At 39.3% G+C, this 11,127-nt stretch overlaps 3 protein-coding genes across 4 annotated transcripts; all 3 read left to right on the top strand.

Annotated features, from left to right (window-relative positions):
• Positions 1-146: 146 nt before the first annotated feature.
• On the top strand, positions 147-1,972 carry mitd1 (MIT, microtubule interacting and transport, domain containing 1). 2 transcript variants are annotated; one of them, XM_033987445.2, is made up of 7 exons: positions 147-335; positions 406-507; positions 883-1,019; positions 1,142-1,228; positions 1,307-1,416; positions 1,505-1,565; positions 1,658-1,972. In XM_033987445.2, exons 1-7 carry the CDS (start codon positions 191-193, stop codon positions 1,751-1,753), a joined length of 738 nt encoding a protein of 245 aa, XP_033843336.1. In that variant the 5' UTR covers positions 147-190; the 3' UTR covers positions 1,754-1,972. The 2 variants fall into 2 exon arrangements, with proteins under 2 accessions (XP_033843336.1, XP_055086534.1); XM_055230559.1 differs by having other exon boundaries at positions 165-335; positions 1,663-1,850.
• A 298-nt stretch (positions 1,973-2,270) lies between these two features.
• On the top strand, positions 2,271-8,163 carry cracdla (cracd like a). The gene is made up of 9 exons (XM_033987441.2): positions 2,271-3,084; positions 4,140-4,211; positions 4,309-4,447; positions 4,529-4,664; positions 4,742-4,897; positions 5,325-5,537; positions 5,728-6,715; positions 6,937-7,803; positions 7,876-8,163. Exons 2-9 carry the CDS (start codon positions 4,163-4,165, stop codon positions 8,073-8,075), a joined length of 2,748 nt encoding a protein of 915 aa, XP_033843332.1. The 5' UTR covers positions 2,271-3,084; positions 4,140-4,162; the 3' UTR covers positions 8,076-8,163.
• Positions 8,164-8,507: 344 nt separating this feature from the next.
• On the top strand, positions 8,508-10,990 carry creg2 (cellular repressor of E1A-stimulated genes 2). Its single transcript, XM_033987444.2, has 4 exons — positions 8,508-9,146; positions 9,650-9,819; positions 9,904-10,017; positions 10,237-10,990. The coding sequence occupies exons 1-4, from the start codon at positions 8,748-8,750 to the stop codon at positions 10,376-10,378; spliced, it is 825 nt and encodes a 274-aa protein (XP_033843335.1). The 5' UTR covers positions 8,508-8,747; the 3' UTR covers positions 10,379-10,990.
• Positions 10,991-11,127: the final 137 nt, after the last annotated feature.

The raw sequence follows: 11,127 nt of genomic DNA on the forward strand, positions 1-11,127 counted from the left end.
TGTTGTTATTTATATAGTATCAGTATTTTTATTTTTATTTTTTATTTTATTTAACTTTAATTAGTGTATACATGTATACCACCATGCCCGAGGGACATCTTTTCCGGAGTTATTTTTGTGTGACACAGCCTGTTTCCCCCATATAGGAAGTCAAATATGGTTTAGTTCAGTCCATTTCAACCATTTCAAAATGACACAAAATCATGTGTCTGGTATGGAAGCGTCCGCTGTGTCTGTTCTGAAACGAGCAGTGGAGTTAGACCAGAGTGGACGCTTTCAGGAGTCTTTGGTGTGTTACCAAGAAGGGATCCAGCTGCTAATGGACGTGTTAAAAGGTAGTTAAGTAAGGGTAATCGTTGAACAGTATTTAACAATGTATTTAAATGTCTTTTCCCCTGTCAACAGCAGTGAGAGAAGACTCAAAAAGGGGACACTACAGAGAGAAAATAAAGGGATACATGGACAGGGCAGAGCACATCAAATGTCACGTCGACAAGCTGAAAGAAGGTGATCATTGTCTGATAGCTCGACATTTCTCAAATAGATTTTTTACTTCATATAGAGAAATACTTGCAGTGCACCATGAACTTCCCTGATGGAGGGTCCAAAACCAGCCTGTCTACAAGGAGAGCTTATGGATAGATAATTGCAATGCCATTCTGTAAAGCACTCTAAGCAAAGCAATAACATATCTAGGCAAAGCAATAACATCCCCATGGAGAAAAATGGGTGTCTAGTCCCGTTAATGCTCTACATAGAGGTTCTACATACTTTGAGCAAGCTAAAATGTGCATTTGTTTTAATAACGTGACCTTATAACTTGATGATGAACAATTGAATAAACAACATCCATCTTAAAAGTCCATTTTATTCTCATTCCAGATGGAAAATACCATGAGCAGATAAAGATAGCAGAAGATGCCACTGGTTACAGCTTTGAGACACTTTTTAAACCTTACGTCAGTAGTGCATTAACAGAAGTGTGGGTAGAGGACCCATATATACGGCACACACATCAGGTAACACTGTGGCTTTTAAAATTTCCTTTCACTCAATTAGTTTGAATTTTCACAGATATTTATTTGTTTGTCATTTGGGTTTTTTTTTGTTTTTTTTTTTGTTTTTTTTGTTTTTTCAACAGCTGTATAATTTCCTGAGGTTCTGTGAAATGCTCCTTAAAGGTTTAGGCAAAGTGAAACAAATCCACCTTCTCACATCACAGGATGAAGTAGGTTATGGGTTTTATGTTATATCAATAACGGTAATAAAACATTTTGGATTTACTTTTGCATACCCTTATTTATAGACTGAAAACCTACAAACAAGTGCCTTGACTGAAATCAAAGAAAGTCTCAAAACTCAAGGTGTCAATCTGGATGTGGAGTACTCCTCTACCATACACGACAGAGAGATCAGGTAAGATACTTAATGTGTAATGCAGGTTACATTGATTATTGAATGAGTCCTATTATTTTCTAACTGTGACTTTAAAATACATTTTCAGATTTGACAACGGATGGATCATTAAGATAGGAAGAGGCCTGGATTATTTTAAGAGACCAAAGGTAAGATTACTCAGGAAATCTAACATTTATTTCAGCTGTTTACTGTGTAATAGTAATGGTATGATTGTAATTTGTCTCAACTCTTCCCTCAGGGCAGATTTTCCATTGGTTATTGTGACTACGATCTCAGACAATGCCATGAGACCACTGTAGATATATTTCACACAAAACACACAAAAACATTGTGAACTTTTCTAATGCAAATCATACACACCAAAGGTACACTATTCATTTGTTTTTAATGTTTAAACATACTACCATGACCAGAGATCCGGTCGTCAATGCCCCCCGACAAATGTATATACTGGTAACTGTAAAACCCAGTCTGTGCTTTAGAAATGACTTTGTTGATGTAATGATGCCATCTTGTGGATAATTTAAATATTAAAGTTTTACTACGCTTTTACATATCTGTATTAAACTGATAATTTTGTAAATGATTGTAATAAAATAATAATACAATCAATAATAGTGTGGTTAGACAGAAACAAATCACAGACAAAAAAAACAACAAAAAAAACAGTATGCAAAACAGCAGTAGTGTTGTCTACAGAAATACTTAATCAAATAAAGTAAGCTTAAGTATCTCCAAAGAAATATATATTATACTGACAACGGAGAAAGGATTTACTGCCCTGTTATCTGACTTACATGTAGTTCATTGCATGTAATCCTGATATTAGTTGCTGGGTTTTATATTCAGGATTTCTGTGATGAGAAGCTACGATTATGAGACTATATATACACTATTAAGTTATGCTTACCACCTCCCACTTCCGCCCTCTCCCTTCATTCCTCTTCCACTCCTCCCTTTGAATGAATGTAGCCGGGTGGCCTAGATAGTGCTTCCATCTCTGGATGTTGTCCTGTGGGGGTCTTCAGTGATGGGACAGACAGTAATTTAGATCAGAATGTTTTTTAAATGTGTTGGTGAGATATTAATGCTTTTGATTATCAGTCATAATATTTATCCAAACAACAGAGATGGTTAATCAAATAACAAGCAACTGTATGGATAGATATGTTCACAGAAGACATTGCTGGACTTGTAAAATATAAACAGTGCATCATTTGTAATTCCTGTACATCTGTCCCCATTCCAGCTGGGGCTTTTTCTCCTCTCATTTCTGGGTCTAAAAATCAGGTTAGCGTTTTATAAGGAGCTTAGCGCAGAGGGCCACAGTGTGCCACTAATGTAATAGAATATCTCTCTCCCTCTCTCCCTCTCTCTCTCTCTCTCTCTCTCTCTCTCTCTCTCTCTTGCTCTTTCTCTCTTCATTCTGTCCTCTTTTCTCTTTGTGCATTTGCTTACTCTGTCATGGAGTGACCTCTCTCTCTTTCTCAGCGCATGTCTTTCATTCTCCTTGGCTGTCATCCCTCTTTCAGACTGCTTTGCCGTTGTAGATGAAATGCTGAGGTTTCCACATCAGGACTGGGACAGTTTGTGAACAAGACAAACCAGGCAGGGAAAGTAGAGGACAGGGACAAGGAGACACACTGCTGCTCCCACTGACATACGGTGAGTTTAAATGCGCTGTACTTGTGTAAATATGCGTGCCACCTAAAACGCTGTAACTAGGACTTTCTTTGTGAATCTCAAATGCATTTAGAAGCTTTTGGGAGCCTGTGATTGAGCAGATACTGTGGATTACTGTGCTGTGAAATCTTACAAGGATCTCTCAGCAATGTTAATAATCCACCAGATTATCCTGTGTTGCTGTTGGGACTATAGTCTGGCTGTCTCTAAATGAGATCATAAGTCAGCCTGACTGTTGAATGTCAATGTTAAATATAAAATTAGATGTTTAGAATAATTTGTAAGGCTTACCTAACAACAACATGTGCAGCCATGGTTATATTGTCGTGGAAATGTGGACTTTGCATGTTTATTCATCATCTGACACTACTCTTATCAAGCAACATGCGCAGGTGATATTATGGTCTGCTGACACCAGTTTCTAGGCTACAGGAAAGTGGTACAACATTATATACCTAATACTCAGCATTAAAGAATGGTCTCTTTTTGCATAGAGACATGTTGAGTAGTCTTAACCAGTGTGTCCCTTTCAACGGATTTTGAAAATGTCTTGAATTGCATTTGTTTATTAAGTTTGCTTGGTTGTTGCTGTATTGCCACATATTAATACCATTTCTTATCATAGTTGGTTTTGTTTTCTTAATTATAATGTTATATTATATCAAATATATCAGCTTGAAATAAAAAAATGAAAAAGTATATACATATAGTAGCAGTGTACAACATTTTGACCCTGACCCACTCATTGGGGAACACTTAATTTTTACATTTTATAATAAATATCTTTACACCAAGCTATGTATTGTTTTAAAAAGTAAGAAAACGTGAATGTATCCTCGTATCAACACTCCCAGCTATCAGGCTTGTAAAAGTGCTGATAACAGCAATAAACCTTTGATCTCAACTCAACCTTAAGCTATCTCTATGTTTCTACACAAGTGAACAAGAGTCTGTCCCGCAGCCTTGAACTGACCGTATTTGCAATAAGTATTGGATAAATTAGATTTTTTATAAATCTTTCTCTCTAATCATCGCAGGAGAAGACATACACAGAATACACATGGAGACCTTCTTGGGAGACACAGAAGAAAGCCCTGAGGACTCTTCAGGTGAGATGAACTATTTACACTGGACAAAATCAATGTTAAAAAGCATCCAGGTGTGTAGATGATGACCTAAATATGGATATGTTATTCCCATATTTAGGACGCAAAAAGTCAAAGCTGAAGTTAATAAAATCACGTCTCTTTGGGAAAAGCAAGAAAGGACAAACAAGTAGAAAACTGAGCCAGTCTGCCAGTGATATCACAGATGCGGAGGCACTTGGATCCAATGAAGATCTAGTGTAATAATTGGCTTTATTAGACGTAGTGTTAAGAATTATTATTAACTTTTAACACAAATGTTTTATGCTTCATATCCCTAGATGTAATCCAGCAGCTATGGGATCGCGAGCATTTTCTCATGACAGCATCTTTTTGGCTGACCATGCCTTAACAGAAGCTGAACCAACCAGAGTTTTATCCCAGGAGAATGTTCACTTCAAAATCAAAGCACTACAGGTATCAGTATTTTTTAACAAGAACAAGAACTATATCTTCAATACTATTGAATAAACACATTTAATGTTGATTTTTAGGAGAAGTTACAACAACAAAAGTTTAATTTGGGGCCACCACCTCAGATTACTCCCAGCAAATATTCAGAAGATCAAACTGTTCGCTCAGAAGAAGATGTCCACAACGAATCAGAGATGACAGAGAGGCCCATAACAACACAGGACCATCTAAATAAGGTATTTCTAAAACTTCTAAATGTATAGGTTTAGTGAAATAATTATTTTACAAAGCAATAAAGTGTGGCTAGAGACTCAAGTGCTGCACTGTTCACGTGTTCTTCCACTCTTCTGAATAAGTTAATGTTTTAACAGATTATGTATATTTGTTATACAGTTAAGAGCAGTGTACCACAAACACCTTTTCAGATTCCACAACATGGATTATGCACATCGTGTTCTAGCTGTAGGAAAAGTCTCTAAGATGGATAACCAATGTCACACAGATTCTATTATAACTGTGGAGGGTACTGCTAGAGAATTTAGGTTTGAGATCTATACCAGAAAAATATACTTAAAGAAATACATATACTGCATGTTTCTACAATTACCAGAATACCCAAATACACATGTGCCAGTGTGAATGTTTTTACTCTGTCTTTTTCAGGTTTTATCCCAAATGTCCTCTAATCCTATGCTGCTCACCACTAAACCAGTGCCAACCAAACCTTCTCCAAAAACGTCTCCTATCGAGGAGACACCACTAGACTTCAGCTCTCCAGCGCAGTTCACCTCCAGCTTAGATACCTCAGCTGCCCGCCACCGCCTGTCTGTTAAACCCCGAAACCAGCGGGCCAGCTCAAAGAAGAGAGTCTCCACTGTAATGCAATCCACATCTAATTACAGCATATATGGCAACACAATAGTACAACATAAATTACAAGTGTTCAACTTTACCATAGTTTGTTTTCTGAACATTCTTTTTTGATATATCACATTTTCTGGTTACTTTAAATAAAACAAAGGTCTATTATTTTTACTATTAACATATTTAATTCTTGTTTGTTTAGGTTGACTCCACAGCTCTAACATTTGACCCAAACGACTCAGAAACACTTAAAGAGGAGAATGAACAGCCCGTTGTCCAAGAAGAGCCAACAAGTGAAATTGTGAATACAAAGGTGAATGAAACTACATCAGTGGAATCAGAACCCACAAAGCCTGAGCCATCACCGAAGCCGTCTAGCATTGTTTCTCCGCAAAAAGACATTTCTATTCTTGGGAAAATGCCCACAGTGTCCGCTCAGATTCTTCGGCCAAAAGCTAACAGACCTGCAGATGTAATTCCCCGGCCACACTCATCTTGTATTGTGTCAGAAGCAAAGGGAACGCCTTACAGCTCTGGAAATTTTGACATACAATTTTTGAGGGATACACAAAACAAGACTTGGGCTACTAATATGAAGTCTAAAACAATGTCCTCTGACCAGCCAGCTGTGAGTACAGGAATAGCATTACGGCCTACAGTTGAGTTAGACAGGACATCAGCAATTAAGAGACCTCTCCCTGGCTCTGGTTCCTTTCATTTGTCTGCTTCTAATAGGAAGGAAGAGGAGGAAAGGCCACGTTCAGGCAGTTTTACTGGGGTTCGTGAACATGCTTGGATAAAAACAGGAGGGAAAAAAATGGACCCCTCTCCAAATGTAAGCCCTAAAGTGGATTTAAAACCTGGTGGGGTTCCCCTTAGAATGGGAAGAGAAGAAACATGGATGATAAAGGATAGTCTTAGAAAGGTAGAAACAGTGAAACCGTCTAGAAACAAACTCACAGACACAGGTGATCATTCTGACACAGCAAAGGAGGCAGAGGAGGAAGAAGCAAAGACAACATTTGGTGTTAAACTGCGGTCCACATCTCAGTCTGTGAGGCTGAGGCCAGAAACGGCTTCAAATGAATGTTTAAAGTTAGCAGTGACTGAGGAAAAACAACATAAACAAGACACAAGTAATAATACTGACCTATTGTCTACAAAAGCCACCACTGCAGAAACCAAGTACGGTGAGTTTCAGAAAGAATATTTTTTCTGCTTCAGTTCCCTATAGAGTTATTTATTACACATAGCCTCTTTGCGCTGGTAATGTATGGTATATTAAAGTCGCTCACTTGGTTAATAATCGCAGTGAGTGATAACATTCTTACTCTAGACCTTTGCACTCGTTAGCATTCCTCTGAAGCTGGCCGTACTCTAGGGCATGTCTAATAGTTCTGTCTTTCCACAGATGTATCTACAGCCCCATCTGCACCCAGTGTCCCAACCAAACAAACAGCCCCTGCTCCTGTTAACACCCCACTGGTTTGTGCTGAGGCCCAGCCCTCACAAGCTAAAGGTTTCCCCCAGGCCCCTCAGGGGCCCCAGCCTCAAGCCTCTTCAACAGAAGTGTCCTGGATGAGTATGGCCATGGAAAAGACTAGAAATCTTCAAAATCTTTTTACAAGTAAATTTCCCAAAGATCTCACTGGAGGGCAGACTGCAGTTTGTTCACATAAAATACAAGTTCAAACATCAAATCTAGCACAAACAGACACACAAAGATTGGATGCAAAAAGTACAAATCAGCCATTAAGCAATGTCTCTGCAACTGAAGCAGTGGAACACAAACCCCCAGCACAAACTGTAAAGCCTTTACTACCTACAACCACAGCACAGCAGAACTCATCAGCATCTCCTTTTAGAGAAAGTCAAATATCAAAACCAACAGTGTCACAGCCAGTGTCAACAGAGGCAGTCACCCACTCTGTAGCTCAGGGCAATATATGGACCAGTCAGTCTCCTCTGCGCTCTGTTCGACAGGTAGAAAGCACATCACAGGGCAGTCCCTCCAGTCCTCACAGCACATCTCAGCCGCCCCTCTGGAGCACTCGCAGTCTGCGCTCTACAGGTCTAACAGTGACTCAGGATACCACTGCTAATACTAAGACCAGCACAGCTCCTTTGGAAGAGACGGAGGGTCAGTCAGTTTGGGGTGCATCAGTGAGTAAGAAAGCGGCTTTTTTGGAGAAAAGAGCTGAGTGGACATCTTCACCAGTGGAAATAAAAAGTGAGACATTAGTCACCAAAGAGGCAAAAGCAGAGACTAGGCATACAGGTAAGTTGATATGTCAAAGTTACTATATATGATGGTTAAAGAGCCACCAATAACAAAAAAAAATGTTTACAGTGTCAAACCCTAAAAGGATCCCAGAGAGGCCAAAAGAAGAAAAATGGATTCGAAAAACTGCTGATCCTTCCCCTGCTCCATCATCTTCTCCTACCCTGTCCTCTACCCTACAGTCTATGTCTGACAGTGGAGAACTGTCCTGGATAGAGCTTGCAAAAAGAAAATCAATGGCTTGGAGTGATAAGACCATGGACTTATGATAGCTGAACTGTACTGGGGATATTTAAAAGTAGCAATATCTTCTTTACTAGTAAATGTTTCAAAAGTATTTTATACAATGTAACATTTTTGAGAAAGGGATATAATGTAAGAAACAACTATTTGTTTTTTGTAATTTGCTATTTTTGTCTATGTACAGTAGGCTGTAGCAGCTTTACATAATGTAAAACATTTAAATAATCAGAGGTTCAAATTACAGATTACATCACAGATTTATTTAAATGTGACAATTGTGTTTTTTTCCCTTTTATGTTGGATGAAAATTGAAACTTGCCATTTGTCTCCCATTTGACTTATTTAATATGAGAAATCTATGGATTATTATGGGACATCCTTTTAATTAATTTATAGTACTTTAGACGAATGCACTGTGCATTCTACGTTACAGGTACTTTGTGAAACCACAGATCCAGACTGCACACAAGTAAAATAAGTCTAAAATATCTGTTCTTTATCATTGTCTATTTGTCTGCATCAAATCGACCATCTGTCAGTAAGGAAGATGGGCTTTTTCCATGCGTTGCCAGTCCTGTTGTTGTCTTTCCCCTCTTTGGCCAGCAGGGGGCCCTGTCGTAAATCTCCTCGTGTAACGGAAGCTGTTACACGTGACACGTGAGCATGTAAACACAGAGCGGCCCCTCTGTACCCCTTCGATGCAGTCCCGTTGTATTTCGCTGGCATTCACGGCCGCTGTGCTGTGTGTGTGTCGGGGCTACACCCTGAGGAGCTCGGTGTCCTGGGTCGTCTCGAACGACGTGGTGGAGCCGGAGGACGCGGACCTGTCGGAGGAGGTGGCCCCAGCGCTGCTGGTGGACACCACCGGGATGTGGAAGAAGCAGGCTGAGAGTCCCGGAGAGATGGTGAAGTCTGAGGAAGACACTGTTGTCCAGCTCTCGTCTCGTCTTTTTTCGTATCCGGTTGAAAAAGTGAAAAACTCCGCCAGCAGCAGCAGCAGCTCCCCTCCTCCACATCAGGAGACCGCGAGGACAGCCAGATACATCGCCCACAGCAGTGACTGGGGCGTGCTGTCCACCATCTCCTCTCAACAGGGGGTAAGAGGGTAATGCGGAGGCCCTTATTATAGAACATGAATATAATACATGTGTAGGCCTGATTGCCTGTCCTGTACTTTGGCCTAGCGTGCTCATATTGATTACTTAAAGTTTCGCCTCAATTTGATTGATCTGTTTACCCAAACTCAATCTGTTGCATCTGTTTCAATATTAGACCCTGGTTTAAACATGCTCAACAGTGCCCTGTCTCAGTACTAAAACTCATTATCCACTAGACCTGGATGGCGTATAATGTAGATGTACCATAATCTTCTGTGTATGAATAAGATAGACCATTGTGCAAGAAGTCAGAGTCTTTTAACGCTAAATGATTCTTTTTGAAAGCAATTATTGCTTAACTGGTTTTACTTTCTCAATTAATAAAATCTAATAATCAGTCCCAACTCTGACTCTAATAAACAGTTACTACTGTTCATTGCACTAAAATACACCTGGTGGATGACCACCTGTGAATCTAATGTTTTGCTTGTTGTTCTATCCAGATCAAAGGAATCCCATTTGGAAACATCTTTTCAGTCAGTGATGGCCCACTGGAAAATAGCACTGGCATTATTTACTTCTATATGACTCCAATGGACAACTCTGTCTCAGACTTGAAGATAAACCCGTATGCTTCTTTGACCTTCTCTGAGGCAGAAGGCGACTTTTGTCGGTAAGCTACCTCTGTATTAAGTTACATAGAAGAAAAATTATTTACAGTTATATTTTAAAATCTATTTCTATATTTACATTTTAGGCAAATGATTTATGATCCTGAGGATCCGAGATGTGCTCGACTGACTCTTACAGGAAAGATGATGGAAGTTCCTCCTGAAGATGTATCATTTGCTAAGGAAGCAATGTTTTCCAGGTGTGTTAACTGAAAGCCGATATAAACATACCTTACATTCTGTTATCACATATGTGCCTAAGGCTATGGAAACTCTCAAAATAGAATAAACTGAAAGCCAATATAAACATACCTTACATTCTGTTATGACGTATGTGCCTAAGGCTATGGAAACTTTCAAAACAGAATAAAAAGTTGTACATTTTCTGTAATATTTATGTATTTATTTTGTAATTACAGACACCCTGTCATGGCCAAATGGCCAGTGGGCCACAAGTGGTTTTTCATGAGGCTAGACCTGATCCAAGTATGGCTGCAGGACTGGATTGGAGGCACATCACTAATACCTTTGGAAGACTACTTTAAAGCTACTCCTTTCTGATATTAATTTCTTTGTATTTCTGTATCTCATATCGATATGATTTTTTTTCAGTACTTGGAAGGTTTAAGTAGGCGACTAGTTGATCTACGGTATTTTAAAAGAATGTATAAATCCACCGCATATGTCCCAAAATAAAATGAATGTATGACTATCATCTACCACACAAGCCCGCAGGCATCTTGAATGGTAAAAACGCTTTAGGACTTGTGATCTACCCACTAGATGGCGCACTGTGACCATTTACTACTCCAAGTAAAGTTTATTTAGGTTTAGACTTTGCCATTCCAATTCTGTAATTTTATCACATCATCTGTTCAATCGGAAATTTCTTTGTATAATGTGTTTGCTTTACCTACGGTGTTTACCTCATGATTTAGCAACCTACCATGTCACTTACTCTAACCAAGTTAAATACAATGCACACCACTAAAGTAAAACGTATAAAATATATAGGCCAAAAGCCTCATGTTATGATGTTAATGATTGCACTAAAATAAATACACACTTTGAAAACAGCAGAGCTCTGGTTTTATTTTGACAGAGCCGGAAACAGTGGGTGTTCTCATGCACGCGCGCTGGTGTGCACTGCAGGTGGGTGCAGGCGGTGCAGGCGGTGCAAAAGCAGCGGCAGCAGCAGCTGGTGAGTTTGCCGACGCGTCGTGACCTGTGGACTTTTAAAATGATATTTTTTCGGTAGTTTGTTTATCCAACTGAGTTGATTTTGTTAATAAATCCACGGCAGTCTCGAG

The sequence above is a fragment of the Periophthalmus magnuspinnatus genome, chromosome 21 (genome assembly GCF_009829125.3).
Source record: "Periophthalmus magnuspinnatus isolate fPerMag1 chromosome 21, fPerMag1.2.pri, whole genome shotgun sequence".
Lineage (NCBI taxonomy): Eukaryota > Metazoa > Chordata > Actinopteri > Gobiiformes > Gobiidae > Periophthalmus > Periophthalmus magnuspinnatus.